We start from the raw sequence: 26018 nt of genomic DNA on the forward strand, positions 1-26018 counted from the left end.
TTCTGTCTGGGCTGCAAGTTTCCTGGTCAGCGCCCTTGTTGTCCCGGGTTGGACATTTCAGACAGCACCCTTCCTGGCTTTATGAGATGGCTAATGGCCTCTGAGGTTGTGCATCCGAAGTTTTACAAGTTGGTGTTGGTGAAGACTTAAAAAACTTTAGAGCCCTGGTTATTATTAATCATGTATAGGACTTGAAATATGGCAGTTGCTGTCTTAATCCCTTTATATATTCTATTTATAGGCTTAGATGGAGATTTACTTGTTATTTAAGTGCAGTTCTCTATAAATGCTGTCTCAAATTTTATGTGTACGGGATATCGAAGGAAATGCAAATTACTGAGATGAGAACTTTGTTACTTTACTACTCTAACAAGTTTTCATATTAATTCAGTTACTTTGTTACCGAAATGGTATGTAAATTCTACAATAGTGAACAAAAAGTGCATTCTTTGCTAAAGCAGGTTTTCTGTAATATATGACACAGACATGTTTATCTTCTTTATGTATCTATTTATTTTCTCCTTAAAAAAACGTGGTTTGCTTTTTACTGTCTTCGGTGATAGAATTAAGAGAAGAACCCTAGTTTGAAAAACAGCTGCGTTCATATGGGCCCCACTGAATTAAATTGATTTAGTGTCCAATGGAATTGTTTGTAATTAACAGCTCAATACAACAGAAAAAATTTCAAAATCTATTAGAAAACTCCATGATTTGAGACTCTTTGTGTATCTGATATGAGTTAATATCGATGAAAACATTTTGGTCCTTTTTATATAGCCAGCGTTAAGCATTGCGTAAGTTGAATTATTTTTAATTTTTCTTTTGCTATTAAAATAATTTCTTTAATATTATGTAGTGAAAGAACATGTGGATAGTAGGTCTCGAGGAAAAAGTGGGGGACAGATCATAACGTATCAATTACAAATTTCAAAAATAGACTAATCCATTCTCACTAAAGCAAGAAATAGAGTTGAGAGTTTTACTATCTATTTAGAAACCATTTTTAAGTTGACCTATTGTGTGTAAAGTGTTAAAGATTTTGTTATTTTAAGTTAATAGTAATAAAAAGGCAATACAATTATGCCATTAATAAAAACATACTTTTTAGCATAAAAGTATTTATTAGCAGTAACTACAATAATGCCAGGAATAATTTCTTACACACCAAATTCAAAACCCAAACACTAATCGTGATATTTTATATTCCAATCATCAGTGGGGTGACAGAGGCATCAGTGAATGTGAACACAGGTGATTATTAGATGAAATACACATTCGCTTCATCTCAGCAGTATCGAGCCAACTCTTTTCTGTAGCAGCCGTAGTTACAACACCTATCGACTATTACAGTACCGGCGCTTCTCTTTTGTAGGTAATGTTGAGCTGAGCCTAGGTTCTTTAATTCCAAATGACTGCTGTCTTCTGCTTCACTTTGTCGAGTAAGAATATTGTCCTTAAATTCTTCAGAGTTAAGATTTCCATCCTGTAATGCAGCTTGGAGCTCTCTCAGCGATGGCTGCCTCTCAGACAGTGCTGTCTTCCTCTCTTCTGACGCAGCAGGAGCGGATTCCAACACATTTAAGGTTTTTGTATCCTGGGCGTCGGTCAATGCCATGATATCTAAGTGTAATCAGTGGGGTGGGGGGAGAGAAAGCACACGTCGATGAACATCGGGAAAGCTATAAAATTTTGCATAGACATAAGGAAAGCATTGCCTCAATAGAATACACATCAAAACAATAGGCCAGTATCCTGATATCTAAACAACTTGGTTGATTATAATTGGGCAGCTTAAAGTCCTACAGCATTTGCTTATTCCAGCGGGACCCTCTGTCATCTCTCCTTGTGTCCACTATGCAAGTTCCACGCGTTCCCGAGAAGGGGGCCTATACCTCTGAAACTTTTCATTGCTACTTACACTTAGCTTCCAATTTACCTTTATAAATGCCTTATAGCTAACAAGGTGTTTGCTTTTTCTTTTTAAATATATTCTAGATTTGAGCTGCGTTAGAGCATCAGTCGGGTTTTCTGTTCTTTGCAACTGTGTTTGTCTGAAGGGCAAACGTCCCTTGCCTCCTGGCCCCTTGACGCTTAGACATGCTTGAGAAGCAGCTCACACCTCACTGTTTGACCCTGCCATCTCAGTCAAGATGCCCTGTCCAGTTGGCCCCGCCACCAGCATTCGCGCTGCCCGGCCCCCATACCTTGACTCTGGGTCCGGCGCCCTGCTTCCTGCCTCTTGCGGGGCTTTGGGCAGCCTCCCCTCCCCTGTGGCTTCCCCCTCCCCCCCTCCCCGCTCTTACCCCCCCACCCCCCACCCCGCTGTCACCCTGGCTGCAGGAAGTAAAGGGCAGCCAGTGAGACCGTTTGCTGTTCCCGCTGCTTTCCCTCTCTCTGGTGAGATCTCCGGTGACACACTTACTAGAACAGCAACTTCGGAGGGGAAAGCCCAAGCTTTTTGGCACCGGTACCCTGAGTCAGGTTGAGCGCAGACAGTCAGTGAGGTCTAGAGCCCGGCAGTGCGGGCCGCGGCTCGGATTGGTCGGCAGCTCGATGGCAACCACCAATGGGAAACGTGGAAGGGCCAGGGGCGGGAGCGCTCACCTGCAAGCGGTCCAGACCTCAGCCGAGGCTCCTTGGGGCTCAGAGCCATCCTGTCCCAGTTGAGGTTGCCGCAGAGCCGGATCCAGTAGAGGGCTAATTCGGAGCCGCACAACTTGATAAACTCATTCTTCTTCTGGTTCCTCTGGCCTTGGATCTCTGCGGGAAGTTGGCTCAGGAGCAGGCAGACTCCTAGCAGGTAGGACACGAACAGGCGCGCCATCTTGGACCTAATCTCCGCTCTTCTGGGCGTTTCAGCCTTTTTCTGGACCCTGCGGCTGCTGTGGATCACCAGCCTCTGCCTCTGCGCCAATGCTGGACTTCAGGCTGCTTCCTCTTGGCTCCACCACGCTTTTATAACCCTCGGACTAGCACTTAGACCTAGAGTCATGTGGTCCAAACTCCACCCCTTTCCCCACCCCCCTCCTTGCAATCCACCGCTCCCATCCCTCACCCCCAGCTCTGGCTTGTGCTTCGTACCTTTCCTCCATTTGCCCGTCTTTCTTTTCTTGGACCTTTTGTAGTTCTATGTTTTCCTTTTGTTTTTCTCGTCCTCAAGCGCTTGTGTATACCCATGTAAAGTTCGTCAATATTTGAAGTCTTTCCTTTATTATAAAGTTAAACGTGGCCAATAGCCTGAATTATATCAACAAAAACAAAACAGAAATCATTTATATCCTCACAATCCAGATCCTTCCAGCGTGAACATTTACTACATAGCCTTCTAATCCTAAAAAGATTACAAATGGTTTAATTAGTGGTGTAATTATCTGGTGTATCAGTCCATAAAAATTGAATGAATGAATGAACGAATGAATCAATTGTTGACAAGAGACAGAAAGCTGAGGAATTTTTATCTAAATCCCTCTAAAAACATTAAATTTCTCAATGCATCTCTTAGTCTTTTACAGTATCTTAAGATCACCATGTACTTTTCCACTGACTTTCCTTCACCTCCTCTGGGAGGCAGTTTGACAGTAACAGGCTGCTTGGATAGTTCAGTTTGAGATGTTGTTCTGGAGCTATGGAGAGGCGAGAACACACACACACGCACACGCGCACACACACACACACAGAAACAAACCAGCAAAGGATGAAGGCAGTGAAATCCCACAATTCCAGAAGGAAAATATTGGTAGTGCATGTTACAGCACCAAAATCATATCTATTTGTTTTATTATACTCTCTTTGCTGTATTCGGTGAGGTAATTTTTGTTTCAATATAGCAAGCCTTTTAATTTCATTCGTTTAGAAGCGTTGCCTGGATAGCAACATAACGAGTAAAAGAGGGTTTTGTCGAGAAAAACAATAGCTGGATATGGAAGAGTCATTAAACATGACCTGGGAATCATGTGTAGCTCCTAAGCCAGTTTCAAAATAAACGTTTCCTCCCAGGAACAGCAAACATGTATGCAAAGATTTGTTTTCAATAGGATACAAATAGCTATGTAGAATAATTTTATGAGTAACATGCAATTGGAATCTTTCTTTTGTCCACATTTCCAACATATACATCCAAGTGTGAAATCTCCCTGTGGTGTACTCTTGAAATACAGAATTACAAAAATGCATCCTTTGTCTGACGGACTCAGAGTCAGTGTAATATGTAAAGATGAGATGACATGTTGCTTTAAAGAACAGTAAAAAAGGATATCAGACCAACTAGTAATTTCCACAATCATCTCTTTTAAAGATTTTAGAAATTAAGGATCTTTTCAAAATTTCAAAAGGAACTTTTAGATTAATTAAATAAGCAGTGGGTTGGTAAGCAAAAAAAAAAACACACAAAAAAAGTCAAAGCTAGTGAGTTAACAAGAAGCAGGGAATATGTATGTAAGGATGGTAGTAGGCAAAGCTATTCCATGCCTGACATCCACTTTTGCTCTATCGAGTATGTGCTTTCACAGCGAGCAGGACTGTAGGAAAGCTAGACCAGCCAAACCTGACACCATCCCCTCATTTCCACTCCGACCCCGATTTGTAGAATGCAGGCTCCTGCCAGTAGGCATAAGTGTTATAGAAAATCATAACCGGTTGAGAAGTATGTTTGACACGATTTCCCTCTCCATTCAGCTGTTTTCCAGGTGAATACTCCCCCCACCCCTCAACTCCACTAAATTAAGTTCTAGAGATATTTATGCTGGAAGTCCAGGAGCACAGAGTACTCTGTCTACCAAAGTACCCTGATTACCAGGGTAGGTCAGGGCGGGTGAGGAGCAAGATAGAATGAAAGAGGATCAAGTGAGGAAAAGTAAGATGGGCATGAATAGAGAGAGTGGGCGTTCCTAAAGGTGCAGGACCTCTAGAGGGGGTCACGCAGAACATTCTGCCAGGTAATGGCTGACTGAAGAAACCACAGTAGTGCTGGAGACATGGAATTACTACGAAAGACATGTTGTGGTCTAAATAAAGTTACGCAACAAATTAGTATAATCAGATTGAGTCGTGTTGAAGGCCAAAGGCAGGGAAGGAAGAGAAGTACTTTCAGACTCTGGCCGTTGGCTTGAGGGCAGTGTCCGGATACAGTTGTACAAGAAAGCCTTCAAGATGGGTCTCCAAATGGTGTCACAAACTTTGCCAACAATTGACAATATTGTCATCAGGTAGGTTTTGGAAGAAGGACACTTTTCTGCAGGAACTCAGCTGGAGGTTCTCTAGTCAAGGGTGGCTAGTCCCTCCCTTAGGTGATATGAGCAAGTTGCAGGTCTTCAACGACAGAGAAGGTGAAGTTTGGCCCTAGCAGAAGGTGAAGTTTAGCCAATAACACAGGGTGGTCATTTTTAACACTTTCTAATTTAATTTTTAAAATTAGTCTACATAGTCTAAGATAATATGCTCATTAAGCAACTTTTCTAGATGGACAGTAAATTTTAAGTGCAAATAAGTTCATTTTTTTCAATAAATTATTTCCTCGTGTTCATAATGTGCAGCTCTGTTCCGCACACGTGCCAGGGCTGCGCTGCTCTGCCGGTTCGGTTACCAGGCAAACACAGGCTTCACAGCCTTTACAGGCACAACTAGAAGACGTGTTGTGTTCTTAAAACAAACAACCAAACGAAGAAACCTCTTTAAAGCCATGCGCACATACGCATTTCATGTTCTGCAAAAACCATAAAAACCTCCAAAGACTCCTTTTTAAAGACAAAACCAAGCATGTGCCCCAATAGCCAGTACTCAATATGTTTGCAATTACTTATTCCACCCATTGAGCCACTGGTAAGTCATGTGATAGTATAGATTTGGTGCTACGTTCTGTTCAGTGCCTATTTCCATAGCTCTCAGCTGCATTTTGCCTTCACCTCTTCTGGGACACAATACACACTACGTGTGGGCTACTCAGCAGCCTGCCTTCAACAACAGTCTCTGCAGGCAAGATCTTAACTGTATCCATCTTCCTGTAGGAGCACAGCTGGCGTCACATTGATGGCGTCCTCCTCGGAGGAGATTTGTTTGACACACTCACTGAGAACATGCAAAGGAGCTCACAAAGGGGATGGGTGGGCCATTGCCCCTGACATAGTGCAAGACCCCACCACCTGTCTTAAATTCCTGAAAATTATGTGGTATACTGATGGCTGCTCCGTCCCTGACTCTGTCAAGAAACCGCTATTGACCTTCTTGGGCCAAACAATGTTGATACAAGTCCAACAACTTTAAGACTTGTTGGGTTGTGGAGACCAAATAGTCCGTATTTACACTATTACATAATCTCACTGATGTTGTGACTTAGACACCAGCCCACCTGGAATGGGCCCCCTTCAAAGAAAGCTCTAGAATCTGTCCAATTAGAAATAAAGGCACTTCCGTTAGTGCCCTCTGAGATCCCTTCACTGGAGAGGCTTCAGTCACCTCTTTTCATGCCTATGCACCACCTCAAATGGCCATAAGTTGCCCCACGGACTAGTGATGCAAGAAACGGCCCTCTGAGGCCTTGCATTATACGCCATTAGAACAGCACTTGCTGGCCACGTTCTTAGCCTCTCCTGGAAAGAGAGGCTGTCCTAGAGCCTGCGACCCACCAGACCGAGCTGCCCGTTATGACTTGGGTCATGAAAGCAGCACGCCGCGAGCTCAACATGGCTCCCGAGGCCTCTCTGCTGCAGGATGGAGCCAAACCTGAAGCCAAAGGAGCAGTTCGCCTTCCCTGTCCTCAGACCCGAGCCCTTGGTAGCTCGGGAGTCCCTTGGGTTCAACTGAGTGAACAGAAATGGGAACTCATATGCTTCCCAGGTGAGCTCACCACCGTGTATGTTGCTGCTTTGTGTCCCTTTGTCAGGGTGTCCCTGAGCACGACTGGACCCCACCATCAGCACAGTGGGCCAAAGTTCAGGTAGTTACCTGTGCACTGGATGCCCTGGCCTTTACATGGCTCCATCTGCACATTTTTTTCAAACTCTTAAACTCTTGGGCAATTCTGTACGAGTGCCCCAGGATACTTCTCATGTAGAATCTTTTCTTCCGTGGAATGATTGATCCTTCAGATTAGACAGTGTAGCATAGCTCCCACTCCCAACCTGGGCCCTTACCCCAGCGCAAAGTTGTGGCACATTAGAATCACCTGGGGAGCTTCAGGAATGCCTAATGCCTGCGTTCTATGCCCCAACAGTTAAACCAGTATATCTTGGAATGCAAAGCAGGCATCAGTATCTTTAAAAGTCCCTAGTTGACTACTGTGTGCCAAATAGTTGGAAAACTATCACGTAGCCACTACCCAAAGAATCTGGTAAAACATTTTTGGAATAATTCCAGTGAATATGTTACTTACTGCAATCCTGAAGAAATGAACAAATGAAAAATTTTAAATATACTTGTTTTGACCATGCGTGGGTCATGCAGTCCTTTAAATGTATTGTAAAGAGCTAATCATGTCAGTAATATCAGGACATGCTACTTAATATGGTAAAAAACGTATACTATGGAAAGGGAGGTGTATTTTGTAACTTGTCTAAAGGTCGCAGCCAAAGTGTTTTTAATGAAGTTTGTTGGAGGTACATTGGTGAATAACATTATGTGAGTTTCAAGTGTACCATTCTGTAATACTTTATTTGTATATTGCACTGTGTACTCACCAGCCAAGGTCTAGTCTCCCTCTGTCACTATATATATTTGACCCCCTTTACTCCTTTCATCCTTCCCCCACACTGCTTCCTCCCTGGTAACCACCCTTCTGTCTGTGAGTTTGTTTGATTTGGCCTTGAAACCCTGCTCTCTGCTCACTGGCATTGCCGCAGCAACTCACTGGAGTACTTTTCTCCAATCAGCATGAATACTCTGTCATGAAATCCTCTGTATCCAAATTCTAAATAACAGGATCTGGCCTATAAAGTCAATACCATTAATGTACAATTTAAAAGTAATTTTGTTTCAAAATTCTACAAATGTGTGTTAGTCAGATAACGAATGTCAAAATTCATTTCTTTCACTGTTCCTCTTGCTAGCTTTCTCTGAATAATTTCTTGCGAAATCCGTTTGGAGGGGCAGAGCAGAGGAGGTGTCCATGCTGGCTATTTGAATTTTCCCTTTTCCCTATTTGAAACATCCCTATTCTAGTAGGAAATTGATGTCTCCGCTTGAATTGCTGAAGAGAACTTATAAAAGTCAGAAGTTGAACAGAACCCCCTTTGCCTGCCTCATTCAACTTCCAGGCTATTTCCTAAGGTGCAGGGTCAGACAAGGAAGCTGGATGGAAGCTCAGTCCAGTACCCTGGGTTTCTCTGGGCTGTTGAATTCAGCAAGTAACTATCGAGAGGCACACATTGCATTCGACCCCGGGTGTCTTTTTATTATTGCTAGTGTGAAATACGTAGCATTAGTTGGATTCATTTCAAAATTCTTAGTTCCTGAAGGTGAAGAGAAAAGCATTGCAGAGGCCAAGTTTTCTCTGGAGTATTTTGAGAAGATGTGTAATTGTTGAGTGTCTCAGAGTCCATATTGGGTTGTTAGTGTGTTGTCTCTCTCTGTCTCTCTCTCCCTCTCTCTCCCTCTCTCTCCTTCTCTCTCCCTCTCTCTCCTTCTCTCTCCCTCTTTCTCGTTCCATATCCTTGGTGGATAGAGTTGGTTCTCCTTCTACTTAAATCACGTCTTCATCAGCAGAAAATTAATGGTTGTGGGAATGGTGGGAAGATAAGGAAAAACAGTCACCTGTATTCCTCAAAGCCCAACCATACGGCCCTCACATCCTGATAGCTTTTCACAGACCTCCCTTGTTAGGTTTCAGTGTCTATTATTATCATATGTCTGATCCACTGACTTTCACATATATCGAACAGCTGTCTTTTGCAGTTTTTTGAAACCCTCACCGAGCTAGTCTTCCCCAGATTGCCAGTCTTCCCTAGGACTTGACTTCATGTACACACGCCCTGAATTCTGTTCTCCTAACACCAAATGAAACACCCAAGCCCACTCAAGCTCAGGGTCTGCTCGTCCCCATGTCCTGGTAGAGCAGAAAACATGCACAGAGCGCTGCTGTACACAGAGGAAGACCTCCAAGAGAGCAAGTAAACTGAGGTTAGCAGTCCACCATTCAAGCTCATGACACTTGTGGACTGAGAAGTTGTGAACCCGAAATGTCATCTAAAGCTCAGACTCAGCGACACCACTGAGTATCAGTGTGAGATAGGTTTCCAGTTTCTTTTATCAGTGGTCATGATGAATCTGTGTCGCTCCAGCCACACTTCTTACTGTCATTCAAATAGCCAGAGGAACAAGTTAGCACAATAAATATAACTGGTCCATGAGGGGATCCTGTGGGTGGCTTGGGTACGTGGGGTTTCCTTGTGCTGCAAAAAGGCTGAAGGCCTGGAGTACTGAAATAACGGGTCACCGATGTGCAGCGCTCAGTGGCGGTGCCCTGGGGAGATGAAAGCTTCCGAGGGGGTGACTGTGGTCACCTGAGGAAATAGGACCCTGAGCAGAGAAACAAGCACCCTTGGCAAAGTTCTGCTGATCCCCAGGAGGGAGACACGCCCCTAAATTGAGGGGACCATGCAGGCTAGAGTAGTAGGTGTTAAGGTGGGCGTCACTGAAAACTGGGGGTCCGGCAGCCTAACGCTTTGGTGCTTTTGGATTTCGAGCACAGGTTAATGGGTAGCTCCATTAGAATAATGTGTGATGCTGAATTCCCAACTCAGTCACAGAATGTGTATTTCTATTGATTTGTGAAAAATGAAGAAGTTAGGGATTTTTTTCCAAAGCAGAGACTGCTTGCAAATTTATACCTGTTATACCTAGACACGGTCCTTTAGGAATAAGAAAGGCAGGGGTCATAGCTCACACAGGTAGGGACCAGAGGTGTTACATTTGGGGGCACACTTCCATCTAAACTAGAGGAGAGCGTAGGCCAGGAGTAGTGGTATGTACTGGAAGATGGAAGTAACTGAGTCACCGGTGGTGGCAAAAGACCTCAGTGTCCCACTTAAAAAAAGGCCATGTCGTCAGAGGTAGCGAATGCTGATTCTGGACCAGGGGTGCCGCCTCCAGGGCTTTTGTGGAGGAGCAGATGAGGGACGTGGCCAGAGCAAGGTCTGGGGAGATGTCTTCTGCGTCTAGGGAAGCCTGTTTGTTCTGTCTGGGCTGCAAGTTTCCTGGTCAGCGCCCTTGTTGTCCCGGGTTGGACATTTCAGACAGCACCCTTCCTGGCTTTATGAGATGGCTAATGGCCTCTGAGGTTGTGCATCCGAAGTTTTACAAGTTGGTGTTGGTGAAGACTTAAAAAACTTTAGAGCCCTGGTTATTATTAATCATGTATAGGACTTGAAATATGGCAGTTGCTGTCTTAATCCCTTTATATATTCTATTTATAGGCTTAGATGGAGATTTACTTGTTATTTAAGTGCAGTTCTCTATAAATGCTGTCTCAAATTTTATGTGTACGGGATATCGAAGGAAATGCAAATTACTGAGATGAGAACTTTGTTACTTTACTACTCTAACAAGTTTTCATATTAATTCAGTTACTTTGTTACCGAAATGGTATGTAAATTCTACAATAGTGAACAAAAAGTGCATTCTTTGCTAAAGCAGGTTTTCTGTAATATATGACACAGACATGTTTATCTTCTTTATGTATCTATTTATTTTCTCCTTAAAAAAACGTGGTTTGCTTTTTACTGTCTTCGGTGATAGAATTAAGAGAAGAACCCTAGTTTGAAAAACAGCTGCGTTCATATGGGCCCCACTGAATTAAATTGATTTAGTGTCCAATGGAATTGTTTGTAATTAACAGCTCAATACAACAGAAAAAATTTCAAAATCTATTAGAAAACTCCATGATTTGAGACTCTTTGTGTATCTGATATGAGTTAATATCGATGAAAACATTTTGGTCCTTTTTATATAGCCAGCGTTAAGCATTGCGTAAGTTGAATTATTTTTAATTTTTCTTTTGCTATTAAAATAATTTCTTTAATATTATGTAGTGAAAGAACATGTGGATAGTAGGTCTCGAGGAAAAAGTGGGGGACAGATCATAACGTATCAATTACAAATTTCAAAAATAGACTAATCCATTCTCACTAAAGCAAGAAATAGAGTTGAGAGTTTTACTATCTATTTAGAAACCATTTTTAAGTTGACCTATTGTGTGTAAAGTGTTAAAGATTTTGTTATTTTAAGTTAATAGTAATAAAAAGGCAATACAATTATGCCATTAATAAAAACATACTTTTTAGCATAAAAGTATTTATTAGCAGTAACTACAATAATGCCAGGAATAATTCCTTACACACCAAATTCAAAACCCAAACACTAATTGTGATATTTTATATTCCAATCATCAGTGGGGTGACAGAGGCATCAGTGAATGTGAACATAGGTGAGAACACAGGTGATTATTAGACGAAATACACATTTGCTTCATCTCAGCAGTATCGAGCCAACTCTTTTCTGTAGCAGCCGTAGTTACAACACCTATCGACTATTACAGTACCGGCGCTTCTCTTTTGTAGGTAATGTTGAGCTGAGCCTAGGTTCTTTAATTCCGAATGACTGCTGTCTTCTGCTTCACTTTGTCGAGTACGAATATTGTCCTTAAATTCTTCCGAGTTAAGATTTCCATCCTGTAATGCAGCTTGGCGCTCTTTCAGCGATGGCTGCCTCTCAGACAGTGCTGTCTTCCTCTCTTCTGACGAAGCAGGAACGGTTTCCAACACATTTAAGGTTTTTGTATCCTGGGCGTCGGTCAATGCCATGATATCTAAGTGTAATCAGTGGGGTGGGGGGAGAGAAAGCACACGTCGATGAACATCGGGAAAACTATAAAATTTTGCATAGACATAAGGAAAGCGTTGCCTCAATAGAATACACATCAAAACAATCAGCCAGTATCCTGATATCTAAACAACTTGGTTGATTATAATTGGGCAGCTTAAAGTCCTACAGCATTTGCTTATTCCAGCGGGACCCTCGGTCATCTCTCCTTGTGTCCACTATGCAAGTTCCACGCGTTCCCGAGAAGGGGGCCTATACCTCTGTGAAACTTTTCATTGCTACTTACACTTAGCTTCCAATTTACCTTTATAAATGCCTTATAGCTAACAAAGTGTTTGCTTTTTCTTTTTAAATGTAGTCTAGATTTGAGCTGCGTTCAATTCTCAGATTTTGCTTTGAAAGATAATCCGTTGCAGCTCCCAGATGCTTGAAGCATCAGTGGGGTTTTCTGTTCTTTGCAGCTGTGTTTGTCTGAAGGGCAAACGTCCCTTGCCTCCTGGCCCCTTGACGCTCAGACATGCTTGAGAAGCAGCTCACACCTCACTGTTTGACCCTGCCATCTCAGTCAAGATGCCCTGTCCAGTTGGCCCCGCCACCAGCAGTCGCGCTGCCCGGCCCACATACCTTGACTCTGGGTCCGGCGCCCTGCTTCCTGCCTCTTGCGGGGCTTTGGGCAGCCTCCCCTCCCCTGTGGCTTCCCCCTCCCCCCCTCCCCGCTCTTACCCCCCCACCCCCCACCCCGCTGTCACCCTGGCTGCAGGAAGTAAAGGGCAGCCAGTGAGACCGTTTGCTGTTCCCGCTGCTTTCCCTCTCTCTGGTGAGATCTCCGGTGACACACTTACTAGAACAGCAACTTCGGAGGGAAAACCCCAAGCTTTTTGGCACCGGTACCCTGAGTCAGGTTGAGCGCAGACAGTCAGTGAGGTCTAGAGCCCGGCAGTGCGGGCCGCGGCTCGGATTGGTCGGCAGCTCGATGGCAACCACCAATGGGAAACGTGGAAAGGCCAGGGGCGGGAGCGCTCACCTGCAAGCGGTCCAGACCTCAGCCGAGGCTCCTTGGGGCTCAGGGCCATCCTGTCCCAGTTGAGGTTGCCGCAGAGCCGGATCCAGTAGAGGGCTAATTCGGAGCCGCACAGCTTGATAAACTCATTCTTCTTCTGGTTCCTCTGGCCTTGGATCTCTGCGGGAAGTTGGCTCAGGAGCAGGCAGACTCCTAGCAGGTAGGACACGAACAGGCGCGCCATCTTGGACCTAATCTCCGCTCTTCTGGGCGTTTCAGCCTTTTTCTGGACCCTGCGGCTGCTGTGGATCACCAGCCTCTGCCTCTGCGCCAATGCTGGACTTCAGGCTGCTTCCCCTTGGCTCCACCACGCTTTTATAACCCTCGGACTAGCACTTAGACCTAGAGTCATGTGGTCCAAACTCCACCCCTTTCCCCACCCCCCTCCTTGCAATCCACCGCTCCCATCCCTCACCCCCAGCTCTGGCTTGTGCTTCGTACCTTTCCTCCATTTGCCCGTCTTTCTTTTCTTGGACCTTTTGTAGTTCTATGTTTTCCTTTTGTTTTTCTCGTCCGTCCTCAAGCGCTTGTGTATACCCATGTAAAGTTCGTCAATATTTGTAGTCTTTCCTTTATTATAAAGTTAAACGTGGCCAATAGCCTGAATTATATCAACAAAAATAAAACAGAAATCATTTATATCCTCACAATCCAGATCCTTCCAGCGTGAACATTTACTACATAGCCTTCTAATCCTAAAAAGATTACAAATGGTTTAATTAGTGGTGTAATTATCTGGTGTATCAGTCCATAAAAATTGAATGAATGAATGAACGAATGAATCAATTGTTGACAAGAGACAGAAAGCTGAGGAATTTTTATCTAAATCCCTCTAAAAACATTAAATTTCTCAATGCATCTCTTAGTCTTTTACAGTATCTTAAGATCACCATGTACTTTTCCACTGACTTTCCTTCACCTCCTCTGGGAGGCAGTTTGACAGTAATAGGCTGCTTGGATAGTTCAGTTTGAGATTTTGTTCTGGAGCTATGGAGAGGCGAGAACACACACACACACGCGCACACACACACACACACAGACACACAGACACACACACACACACACACACACACACACACAGAAACAAACCAGAAAAGGATGAAGGCAGTGAAATCCCACAATTCCAGAAGGAAAATATTGGTAGTGCATGTTACAGCACCAAAATCATATCTGTTTGTTTTATTATACTCTCTTTGCTGTATTCGGTGAGGTAATTTTTGTTTCAATATAGCAAGCCTTTTAATTTCATTCGTTTAGAAACGTTGCCTGGATAGCAACATAACGAGTAAAAGAGGGTTTTGTCGAGAAAAACAATAGCTGGATATGGAAGAGTCATTAAACATGACCTGGGAATCATGTGTAGCTCCTAAGCCAGTTTCAAAATAAACGTTTCCTCCCAGGAACAGCAAACATGTATGCAAAGATTTGTTTTCAATAGGATACAAATAGCTATGTAGAATAATTTTATGAGTAACATGCAATTGGAATCTTTCTTTTGTCCACATTTCCAACATATACATCCAAGTGTGAAATCTCCCTGTGGTGTACTCTTGAAATACAGAATTACAAAAATGCATCCTTTGTCTGACGGACTCAGAGTCAGTGTAATATGTAAAGATGAGATGACATGTTGCTTTAAAGAACAGTAAAAAAGGATATCAGACCAACTAGTAATTTCCACAATCATCTCTTTTAAAGATTTTAGAAATTAAGGATCTTTTCAAAATTTCAAAAGGAACTTTTAGATTAATTAAATAAGCAGTGGGTTGGTAAGCAAAAAAAAAAACACACAAAAAAAGTCAAAGCTAGTGAGTTAACAAGAAGCAGGGAATATGTATGTAAGGATGGTAGTAGGCAAAGCTATTCCATGCCTGACATCCACTTTTGCTCTATCGAGTATGTGCTTTCACAGCGAGCAGGACTGTAGGAAAGCTAGACCAGCCAAACCTGACACCATCCCCTCATTTCCACTCCGACCCCGATTTGTAGAATGCAGGCTCCTGCCAGTAGGCATAAGTGTTATAGAAAATCATAACCGGTTGAGAAGTATGTTTGACACGATTTCCCTCTCCATTCAGCTTTTTTCCAGGTGAATACTCCCCCCACCCCTCAACTCCACTAAATTAAGTTCTAGAGATATTTATGCTGGAAGTCCAGGAGCACAGAGTACTCTGTCTACCAAAGTAACCTGATTACCAGGGTAGGTCAGGGCGGGTGAGGAGCAAGATAGAATGAAAGAGGATCAAGTGAGGAAAAGTAAGATGGGCATGAATAGAGAGAGTGGGCGTTCCTAAAGGTGCAGGACCTCTAGAGGGGGTCACGCAGAACATTCTGCCAGGTAATGGCTGACTGAAGAAACCACAGTAGTGCTGGAGACATGGAATTACTACGAAAGACATGTTGTGGTCTAAATAAAGTTACGCAACAAATTAGTATAATCAGATTGAGTCGTGTTGAAGGCCAAAGGCAGGGAAGGAAGAGAAGTACTTTCAGACTCTGGCCGTTGGCTTGAGGGCAGTGTCCGGATACAGTTGTACAAGAAAGCCTTCAAGATGGGTCTCCAAATGGTGTCACAAACTTTGCCAACAATTGACAATATTGTCATCAGGTAGGTTTTGGAAGAAGGACACTTTTCTGCAGGAACTCAGCTGGAGGTTCTCTAGTCAAGGGTGGCTAGTCCCTCCCTTAGGTGATATGAGCAAGTTGCAGGTCTTCAACGACAGAGAAGGTGAAGTTTGGCCCTAGCAGAAGGTGAAGTTTAGCCAATAACACAGGGTGGTCATTTTTAACACTTTCTAATTTAATTTTTAAAATTAGTCTACATAGTCTAAGATAATATGCTCATTAAGCAACTTTTCTAGATGGACAGTAAATTTTAAGTGCAAATAAGTTCATTTTTTTCAATAAATTATTTCCTCGTGTTCATAATGTGCAGCTCTGTTCCGCACACGTGCCAGGGCTGTGCTGCTCTGCCGGTCCGGTTACCAGGCAAACACAGGCTTCACAGCCTTTACAGGCACAACTAGAAGACGTGTTGTGTTCTTAAAACAAACAACCAAACGAAGAAACCTCTTTAAAGCCATGCGCACATACGCATTTCATGTTCTGCAAAAACCATAAAAACCTCCAAAGACTCCTTTTTAAAGACAAAACCAAGCATGTGCCCCAATAGCCAGTACTCAATATGTTTGCAATTACTTATTCCACCCATTGAGCCACTGGTAAGTCATGTGATAGTATAGATTTGGTGCTACGTTCTGTTCAGTGCCTATTTCCATAGCTCTCAGCTGCATTTTGCCTTCACCTCTTCTGGGACACAATACACACTACGTGTGGGCTACTCAGCAGCCTGCCTTCAACAACAGTCTCTGCAGGCAAGATCTTAACTGTATCCATCTTCCTGTAGGAGCACAGCTGGCGTCACGTTGATGGCGTCCTCCTCGGAGGAGATTTGTTTGACACACTCACTGAGAACAGGCAAAGGAGCTCACAAAGGGGATGGGTGGGCCATTGCCCCTGACATAGTGCAAGACCCCACCACCTGTCTTAAATTCTTGAAAATTATGTGGTATACTGATGGCTGCTCCGTCCCTGACTCTGTCAAGAAACCGCTATTGACCTTCTTGGGCCAAACAATGTTGATACAAGTCCAACAACTTTAAGACTTGTTGGGTTGTGGAGACCAAATAGTCCGTATTTACACTATTACATAATCTCACTGATGTTGTGACTTAGACACCAGCCCACCTGGAATGGGCCCCCTTCAAAGAAAGCTCTAGAATCTGTCCAATTAGAAATAAAGGCACTTCCGTTAGTGCCCTCTGAGATCCCTTCACTGGAGAGGCTTCAGTCACCTCTTTTCATGCCTATGCACCACCTCAAATGGCCATAAGTTGCCCCACGGACTAGTGATGCAAGAAACGGCCCTCTGAGGCCTTGCATTATACGCCATTAGAACAGCACTTGCTGGCCACGTTCTTAGCCTCTCCTGGAAAGAGAGGCTGTCCTAGAGCCTGCGACCCACTAGACCGAGCTGCCCGTTATGACTTGGGTCATGAAAGCAGCACGCCGCGAGCTCAACATGGCTCCCGAGGCCTCTCTGCTGCAGGATGGAGCCAAACCTGAAGCCAAAGGAGCAGTTCGCCTTCCCTGTCCTCAGACCCGAGCCCTTGGTAGCTCGGGAGTCCCTTGGGTTCAACTGAGTGAACAGAAATGGGAACTCATATGCTTCCCAGGTGAGCTCACCACCGTGTATGTTGCTGCTTTGTGTCCCTTTGTCAGGGTGTCCCTGAGCACGACTGGACCCCACCATCAGCACAGTGGGCCAAAGTTCAGGTAGTTACCTGTGCACTGGATGCCCTGGCTTTTACATGGCTCCATCTGCACATTTTTTTCAAACTCTTAAACTCTTGGGCAATTCTGTACGAGTGCCCCAGGATACTTCTCATGTAGAATCTTTTCTTCCGTGGAATGATTGATCCTTCAGATTAGACAGTGTAGCATAGCTCCCACTCCCAACCTGGGCCCTTACCCCAGCGCAAAGTTGCGGCACATTAGAATCACCTGGGGAGCTTCAAGAATGCCTAATGCCTGCGTTCTATGCCCCAACAGTTAAACCAGTATATCTTGGAATGCAAAGCAGGCATCAGTATCTTTAAAAGTCCCTAGTTGACTACTGTGTGCCAAATAGTTGGAAAACTATCACGTAGCCACTACCCAAAGAATCTGGTAAAACATTTTTGGAATAATTCCAGTGAATATGTTACTTACTGCAATCCTGAAGAAATGAACAAATGAAAAATTTTAAATATACTTGTTTTGACCATGCGTGGGTCATGCAGTCCTTTAAATGTATTGTAAAGAGCTAATCACGTCAGTAATATCAGGACATGCTACTTAATATGGTAAAAAACGTATACTATGGAAAGGGAGGTGTATTTTGTAACTTGTCTAAAGGTCGTAGCCAAAGTGTTTTTAATGAAGTTTGTTGGAGGTACATTGGTGAATAACATTATGTGAGTTTCAAGTGTACCATTCTGTAATACTTTATTTGTATATTGCACTGTGTACTCACCAGCCAAGGTCTAGTCTCCCTCTGTCACTATATATATTTGACCCCCTTTACTCCTTTCATCCTTCCCCCACACTGCTTCCTCCCTGGTAACCACCCTTCTGTCTGTGAGTTTGTTTGATTTGGCCTTGAAACCCTGCTCTCTGCTCACTGGCATTGCCGCAGCAACTCACTGGAGTACTTTTCTCCAATCAGCATGAATACTCTGTCATGAAATCCTCTGTATCCAAATTCTAAATAACAGGATCTGGCCTATAAAGTCAATACCATTAATGTACAATTTAAAAGTAATTTTGTTTCAAAATTCTACAAATGTGTGTTAGTCAGATAACAGATGTCAAAATTCATTTCTTTCACTGTTCCTCTTGCTAGCTTTCTCTGAATAATTTCTTGTGAAATCCGTTTGGAGGGGCAGAGCAGAGGAGGTGTCCATGCTGGCTATTTGAATTTTTCCTTTTCCTGAAACATCCCTATTCTAGTAGGAAATTGATGTCTCCGCTTGAATTGCTGAAGAGAACTTATGAAAGTCAGAAGTTGAACAGAACCCCCTTTGCCTGCCTCATTCAACTTCCAGGCTATTTCCTAAGGTGCAGGGTCAGACAAGGAAGCTGGATGGAAGCTCAGTCCAGTACCCTGGGTTTCTCTGGGCTGTTGAATTCAGCAAGTAACTATCGAGAGGCACACATTGCATTCGACCCCAGGTGTCTTTTTATTATTGCTAGTGTGAAATACGTAGCATTAGTTGGACCCTTTTCAAAATTCTTAGTTCCTGAAGGTGAAGAGAAAAGCATTGCAGAGGCCAAGTTTTCTCTGGAGTATTTTGAGAAGATGTGTAATTGTTGAGTGTCTCAGAGTCCATATTGGGTTGTTAGTGTGTTGTCTCTCTCTGTCTCTCTCTGTCTCTCTCTCCCTCTCTCTCCCTCTCTCTCCCTCTTTCTCGTTCCATATCCTTGGTGGATAGAGTTGGTTCTCCTTCTACTTAAATCACGTCTTCATCAGCAGAAAATTAATGGTTGTGGGAATGGTGGGAAGATAAGGAAAAACAGTCACCTGTATTCCTCAAAGCCCAACCATACGGCCCTCACATCCTGATAGCTTTTCACAGACCTCCCTTGTTAGGTTTCAGTGTCTATTATTATCATATGTCTGATCCACTGACTTTCACATATATCGAACAGCTGTCTTTTGCAGTTTTTTGAAACCCTCACCGAGCTAGTCTTCCCCAGATTGCCAGTCTTCCCTAGGACTTGACTTCATGTACACACGCCCTGAATTCTGTTCTCCTAACACCAAATGAAACGCCCAAGCCCACTCAAGCTCAGGGTCTGCTCGTCCCCATGTCCTGGTAGAGCAGAAAACATGTACAGAGCGCTGCTGTACACAGAGGAAGACCTCCAAGAGAGAAAGTAAACTGAGGTTAGCAGTCCACCATTCAAGCCCATGACACTTGTGGACTGAGAAGTTGTGAACCCGAAATGTCATCTAAAGCGCAGACTCAGTGACACCACTGAGTATCAGTGTGAGATAGGTTTCCAGTTTCTTTTATCAGTGGTCATGATGAATCTGTGTCGCTCCAGCCACACTTCTTACTGTCATCCAAATAGCCAGAGGAACAAGTTAGCACAATAAATATAACTGGTCCATGAGGGGATCCTGTGGGTGGCTTGGGTACGTGGGGTTTCCTTGTGCTGCAAAAAGGCTGAAGGCCTGGAGTACTGAAATAACGGGTCACCGATGTGCAGCGCTCAGTGGCGGTGCCCTGGGGAGATGAAAGCTTCCGAGGGGGTGACTGTGGTCACCTGAGGAAATAGGACCCTGAGCAGAGAAACAAGCACCCTTGGCAAAGTTCTGCTGATCCCCAGGAGGGAGACACGCCCCTAAATTGAGGGGACCATGCAGGCTAGAGTAGTAGGTGTTAAGGTGGGCGTCACTGAAAACTGGGGGTCCGGCAGCCTAACGCTTTGGTGCTTTTGGATTTCGAGCACAGGTTAATGGGTAGCTCCATTAGAATAATGTGTGATGCTGAATTCCCAACTCAGTCACAGAATGTGTATTTCTATTGATTTGTGAAAAATGAAGAAGTTAGGGATTTTTTTCCAAAGCAGAGACTGCTTGCAAATTTATACCTGTTATACCTAGACACGGTCCTTTAGGAATAAGAAAGGCAGGGGTCATAGCTCACACAGGTAGGGACCAGAGGTGTTACATTTGGGGGCACACTTCCATCTAAACTAGAGGAGAGCGTAGGCCAGGAGTAGTGGTATGTACTGGAAGATGGAAGTAACTGAGTCACCGGTGGTGGCAAAAGACCTCAGTGTCCCACTTAAAAAAAGGCCATGTCGTCAGAGGTAGCGAATGCTGATTCTGGACCAGGGGTGCCGCCTCCAGGGCTTTTGTGGAGGAGCAGATGAGGGACGTGGCCAGAGCAAGGTCTGGGGAGATGTCTTCTGCGTCTAGGGAAGCCTGTTTGTTCTGTCTGGGCTGCAAGTTTCCTGGTCAGCGCCCTTGTTGTCCCGGGTTGGACATTTCAGACAGCACCCTTCCTGGCTTTATGAGATGGCTAATGGCCTCTGAGGTTGTGCATCCGAAGTTTTACAAGTTGGTGTTGGTGAAGACTTAAAAAACTTTAGAGCCCTGGTTATTATTAATCATGTATAGGACTTGAAATATGGCAGTTGCTGTCTTAATCCCTTTATATATTCTATTTATAGGCTTAGATGGAGATTTACTTGTTATTTAAGTGCAGTTCTCTATAAATGCTGTCTCAAATTTTATGTGTACGGAATATCGAAGGAACTGCTAAATACTAAGATGAGAACTTTGTTACTTTACTACTCTAACAAGTTTTCATATTAATTCATTTACTTTGTTACCGAAATGGTATGTAAATTCTACAATAGTGAACAAAAAGTGCATTCTTTGCTAAAGCAGGTTTTCTGTAATATATGACACAGACATGTTTATCCTCTTTATGTATCTATTTATTTTCTCCTTAAAAAAACGTGGTTTGCTTTTTACTGTCTTCGGTGATAGAATTAAGAGAAGAACCCTAGTTTGAAAAACAGCTGTGTTCATATGGGCCCCACTGAATTAAATTGATTTAGTGTCCAATGGAATTGTTTGTAATTAACAGCTCAATACAACAGAAAAAATTTCAAAATCCATTAGAAAACTCCATGATTTGAGACTCTTTGTGTATCTGATATGAGTTAATATCGATGAAAACATTTTGGTCCTTTTTATATAGCCAGCGTTAAGCATTGCGTAAGTTGAATTATTTTTAATTTTTCTTTTGCTATTAAAATAATTTCTTTAATATTATGTAGTGAAAGAACATGTGGATAGTAGGTCTCGAGGAAAAAGTGGGGGACAGATCATAACGTATCAATTACAAATTTCAAAAATAGACTAATCCATTCTCACTAAAGCAAGAAATAGAGTTGAGAGTTTTACTATCTATTTAGAAACCATTTTTAAGTTGACCTATTGTGTGTAAAGTGTTAAAGATTTTGTTATTTTAAGTTAATAGTAATAAAAAGGCAATACAATTATGCCATTAATAAAAACATACTTTTTAGCATAAAAGTATTTATTAGCAGTAACTACAATAATGCCAGGAATAATTTCTTACACACCAAATTCAAAACCCAAACACTAATCGTGATATTTTATATTCCAATCATCAGTGGGGTGACAGAGGCATCAGTGAATGTGAACACAGGTGATTATTAGATGAAATACACATTCGCTTCATCTCAGCAGTATCGAGCCAACTCTTTTCTGTAGCAGCCGTAGTTACAACACCTATCGACTATTACAGTACCGGCGCTTCTCTTTTGTAGGTAATGTTGAGCTGAGCCTAGGTTCTTTAATTCCAAATGACTGCTGTCTTCTGCTTCACTTTGTCGAGTAAGAATATTGTCCTTAAATTCTTCAGAGTTAAGATTTCCATCCTGTAATGCAGCTTGGAGCTCTCTCAGCGATGGCTGCCTCTCAGACAGTGCTGTCTTCCTCTCTTCTGACGAAGCAGGAGCGGATTCCAACACATTTAAGGTTTTTGTATCCTGGGCGTCGGTCAATGCCATGATATCTAAGTGTAATCAATGGGGTGGGGGGAGAGAAAGCACACGTCGATGAACATCGGGAAAACTATAAAATTTTGCATAGACATAAGGAAAGCATTGCCTCAATAGAATACACATCAAAACAATAGGCCAGTATCCTGATATCTAAACAACTTGGTTGATTATAATTGGGCAGCTTAAAGTCCTACAGCATTACCCTGGTTTTGCTTATTCCAGCGGGACCCGCGGTCATCTCTCCTTGTGTCCACTATGCAAGTTCCACGCGTTCCCGAGAAGGGGGCCTACACCTCTGTGAAACTTTTCATTGCTACTTACACTTAGCTTCCAATTTACCTTTATAAATGCCTTATAGCTAACAAGGTGTTTGCTTTTTCTTTTTAAATATATTCTAGATTTGAGCTGCGTTAGAGCATCAGTGGGGTTTTCTGTTCTTTGCAGCTGTGTTTGTCTGAAGGGCAAACGTCCCTTGCCTCCTGGCCCCTTGACGCTCAGACATGCTTGAGAAGCAGCTCACACCTCACTGTTTGACCCTGCCATCTCAGTCAAGATGCCCTGTCCAGTTGGCCCCGCCACCAGCAGTCGCGCTGCCCGGCCCACATACCTTGACTCTGGGTCCGGCGCCCTGCTTCCTGCCTCTTGCGGGGCTTTGGGCAGCCTCCCCTCCCCTGTGGCTTCCCCTTTCCCCCCCACCCCCCCACCCCCCGCTCTTACCCCCCCACCCCCCACCCCGCTGTCACCCTGGCTGCAGGAAGTAAAGGGCAGCCAGTGAGACCGTTTGCTGTTCCCGCTGCTTTCCCTCTCTTTGGTGAGATCTCCGGTGAGACACTTACTAGAACAGCAACTTCGGAGGGAAAAGCCCAAGCTTTTTGGCACCGGTAACCTGAGTCAGGTTGAGCGCAGACAGTCAGTGAGGTCTAGAGCCCGGCAGTGCGGGCCGCGGCTCGGATTGGTCGGCAGCTCGATGGCAACCACCAATGGGAAACGTGGAAGGGCCAGGGGCGGGAGCGCTCACCTGCAAGCGGTCCAGACCTCAGCCGAGGCTCCTTGGGGCTCAGAGCCATCCTGTCCCAGTTGAGGTTGCCGCAGAGCCGGATCCAGTAGAGGGCTAATTCGGAGCCGCACAACTTGATAAACTCATTCTTCTTCTGGTTCCTCTGGCCTTGGATCTCTGCGGGAAGTTGGCTCAGGAGCAGGCAGACTCCTAGCAGGTAGGACACGAACAGGCGCGCCATCTTGGACCTAATCTCCGCTCTTCTGGGCGTTTCAGCCTTTTTCTGGACCCTGCGGCTGCTGTGGATCACCAGCCTCTGCCTCTGCGCCAATGCTGGACTTCAGGCTGCTTCCCCTTGGCTCCACCACGCTTTTATAACCCTCGGACTAGCACTTAGACCTAGAGTCATGTGGTCCAAACTCCACCCCTTTCCCCACCCCCCTCCTTGCAATCCACCGCTCCCATCCCTCACCCCCAGCTCTGGCTTGTGCTTCGTACCTTTCCTCCATTTGCCCGTCTTTCTTTTCTTGGACCTTTTGTAGTTCTATGTTTTCCTTTTGTTTTTCTCGTCCGTCCTCAAGCGCTTGTGTATACCCATGTAAAGTTCGTCAATATTTGTAGTCTTTCCTTTATTATAAAGTTAAACGTGGCCAATAGCCTGAATTATATCAACAAAAACAAAACAGAAATCATTTATATCCTCACAATCCAGATCCTTCCAGCGTGAACATTTACTACATAGCCTTCTAATCCTAAAAAGATTACAAATGGTTTAATTAGTGGTGTAATTATCTGGTGTATCAGTCCATAAAAATTGAATGAATGAATGAACGAATGAATCAATTGTTGACAAGAGACAGAAAGCTGAGGAATTTTTATCTAAATCCCTCTAAAAACATTAAATTTCTCAATGCATCTCTTAGTCTTTTACAGTATCTTAAGATCACCATGTACTTTTCCACTGACTTTCCTTCACCTCCTCTGGGAGGCAGTTTGACAGTAATAGGCTGCTTGGATAGTTCAGTTTGAGATTTTGTTCTGGAGCTATGGAGAGGCGAGAACACACACACACACGCGCACACACACACACACACAGACACACAGACACACACACACACACACACACACACACACAGAAACAAACCAGAAAAGGATGAAGGCAGTGAAATCCCACAATTCCAGAAGGAAAATATTGGTAGTGCATGTTACAGCACCAAAATCATATCTGTTTGTTTTATTATACTCTCTTTGCTGTATTCGGTGAGGTAATTTTTGTTTCAATATAGCAAGCCTTTTAATTTCATTCGTTTAGAAACGTTGCCTGGATAGCAACATAACGAGTAAAAGAGGGTTTTGTCGAGAAAAACAATAGCTGGATATGGAAGAGTCATTAAACATGACCTGGGAATCATGTGTAGCTCCTAAGCCAGTTTCAAAATAAACGTTTCCTCCCAGGAACAGCAAACATGTATGCAAAGATTTGTTTTCAATAGGATACAAATAGCTATGTAGAATAATTTTATGAGTAACATGCAATTGGAATCTTTCTTTTGTCCACATTTCCAACATATACATCCAAGTGTGAAATCTCCCTGTGGTGTACTCTTGAAATACAGAATTACAAAAATGCATCCTTTGTCTGACGGACTCAGAGTCAGTGTAATATGTAAAGATGAGATGACATGTTGCTTTAAAGAACAGTAAAAAAGGATATCAGACCAACTAGTAATTTCCACAATCATCTCTTTTAAAGATTTTAGAAATTAAGGATCTTTTCAAAATTTCAAAAGGAACTTTTAGATTAATTAAATAAGCAGTGGGTTGGTAAGCAAAAAAAAAAAACACACAAAAAAAGTCAAAGCTAGTGAGTTAACAAGAAGCAGGGAATATGTATGTAAGGATGGTAGTAGGCAAAGCTATTCCATGCCTGACATCCACTTTTGCTCTATCGAGTATGTGCTTTCACAGCGAGCAGGACTGTAGGAAAGCTAGACCAGCCAAACCTGACACCATCCCCTCATTTCCACTCCGACCCCGATTTGTAGAATGCAGGCTCCTGCCAGTAGGCATAAGTGTTATAGAAAATCATAACCGGTTGAGAAGTATGTTTGACACGATTTCCCTCTCCATTCAGCTGTTTTCCAGGTGAATACTCCCCCCACCCCTCAACTCCACTAAATTAAGTTCTAGAGATATTTATGCTGGAAGTCCAGGAGCACAGAGTACTCTGTCTACCAAAGTACCCTGATTACCAGGGTAGGTCAGGGCGGGTGAGGAGCAAGATAGAATGAAAGAGGATCAAGTGAGGAAAAGTAAGATGGGCATGAATGGAGAGAGTGGGCGTTCCTAAAGGTGCAGGACCTCTAGAGGGGGTCACGCAGAACATTCTGCCAGGTAATGGCTGACTGAAGAAACCACAGTAGTGCTGGAGACATGGAATTACTACGAAAGACATGTTGTGGTCTAAATAAAGTTACGCAACAAATTAGTATAATCAGATTGAGTCGTGTTGAAGGCCAAAGGCAGGGAAGGAAGAGAAGTACTTTCAGACTCTGGCCGTTGGCTTGAGGGCAGTGTCCGGATACAGTTGTACAAGAAAGCCTTCAAGATGGGTCTCCAAATGGTGTCACAAACTTTGCCAACAATTGACAATATTGTCATCAGGTAGGTTTTGGAAGAAGGACACTTTTCTGCAGGAACTCAGCTGGAGGTTCTCTAGTCAAGGGTGGCTAGTCCCTCCCTTAGGTGATATGAGCAAGTTGTAGGTCTTCAACGACAGAGAAGGTGAAGTTTGGCCCTAGCAGAAGGTGAAGTTTAGCCAATAACACAGGGTGGTCATTTTTAACACTTTCTAATTTAATTTTTAAAATTAGTCTACATAGTCTAAGATAATATGCTCATTAAGCAACTTTTCTAGATGGACAGTAAATTTTAAGTGCAAATAAGTTCATGTTTTTCAATAAATTATTTCCTCGTGTTCATAATGTGCAGCTCTGTTCCGCA

General features: G+C 43.6%; 3 protein-coding genes across 3 annotated transcripts; all 3 read right to left on the bottom strand.

Annotated features, from left to right (window-relative positions):
* Positions 1 to 1098: 1098 nt before the first annotated feature.
* On the bottom strand, positions 1099 to 2944 carry LOC148755006 (prorelaxin-like). Its single transcript, XM_088792773.1, has 2 exons — positions 2605 to 2944; positions 1099 to 1620 (listed from the first exon to the last, which is right to left on the bottom strand). Exons 1-2 carry the CDS (start codon positions 2822 to 2824, stop codon positions 1286 to 1288), a joined length of 555 nt encoding a protein of 184 aa, XP_088648899.1. The 5' UTR covers positions 2825 to 2944; the 3' UTR covers positions 1099 to 1285.
* Positions 2945 to 11269: 8325 nt separating this feature from the next.
* Positions 11270 to 13300, bottom strand: LOC148755007 (prorelaxin-like). The gene is made up of 2 exons (XM_088792898.1): positions 12833 to 13300; positions 11270 to 11794 (listed from the first exon to the last, which is right to left on the bottom strand). The coding sequence occupies exons 1-2, from the start codon at positions 13050 to 13052 to the stop codon at positions 11460 to 11462; spliced, it is 555 nt and encodes a 184-aa protein (XP_088649024.1). The 5' UTR covers positions 13053 to 13300; the 3' UTR covers positions 11270 to 11459.
* Positions 13301 to 21507: 8207 nt separating this feature from the next.
* Positions 21508 to 23470, bottom strand: LOC141571337 (prorelaxin-like). The gene is made up of 2 exons (XM_074331580.2): positions 23037 to 23470; positions 21508 to 22029 (listed from the first exon to the last, which is right to left on the bottom strand). The coding sequence occupies exons 1-2, from the start codon at positions 23254 to 23256 to the stop codon at positions 21695 to 21697; spliced, it is 555 nt and encodes a 184-aa protein (XP_074187681.2). The 5' UTR covers positions 23257 to 23470; the 3' UTR covers positions 21508 to 21694.
* Between the last annotated feature and the right edge of the window lie 2548 nt (positions 23471 to 26018).

Source organism: Rhinolophus sinicus, chromosome 16 (genome assembly GCF_057876585.1).
Source record: "Rhinolophus sinicus isolate RSI-liver-muscle chromosome 16, RSI-T2T, whole genome shotgun sequence".
Lineage (NCBI taxonomy): Eukaryota > Metazoa > Chordata > Mammalia > Chiroptera > Rhinolophidae > Rhinolophus > Rhinolophus sinicus.

Coding starts and splice junctions, on each gene's coding strand:
- LOC148755006 (XM_088792773.1), bottom strand. CDS start 2,824: ATGGCGCGCCTGTTCGTGTCCTACCTGCTAGGAGTCTGCCTGCTCCTG. Junction 1,621..2,604: donor GAGGTCTGGACCGCTTGCAG/GTGAGCGCTCCC, acceptor GATTACACTTAG/ATATCATGGCATTGACCGAC.
- LOC148755007 (XM_088792898.1), bottom strand. CDS start 13,052: ATGGCGCGCCTGTTCGTGTCCTACCTGCTAGGAGTCTGCCTGCTCCTG. Junction 11,795..12,832: donor GAGGTCTGGACCGCTTGCAG/GTGAGCGCTCCC, acceptor GATTACACTTAG/ATATCATGGCATTGACCGAC.
- LOC141571337 (XM_074331580.2), bottom strand. CDS start 23,256: ATGGCGCGCCTGTTCGTGTCCTACCTGCTAGGAGTCTGCCTGCTCCTG. Junction 22,030..23,036: donor GAGGTCTGGACCGCTTGCAG/GTGAGCGCTCCC, acceptor GATTACACTTAG/ATATCATGGCATTGACCGAC.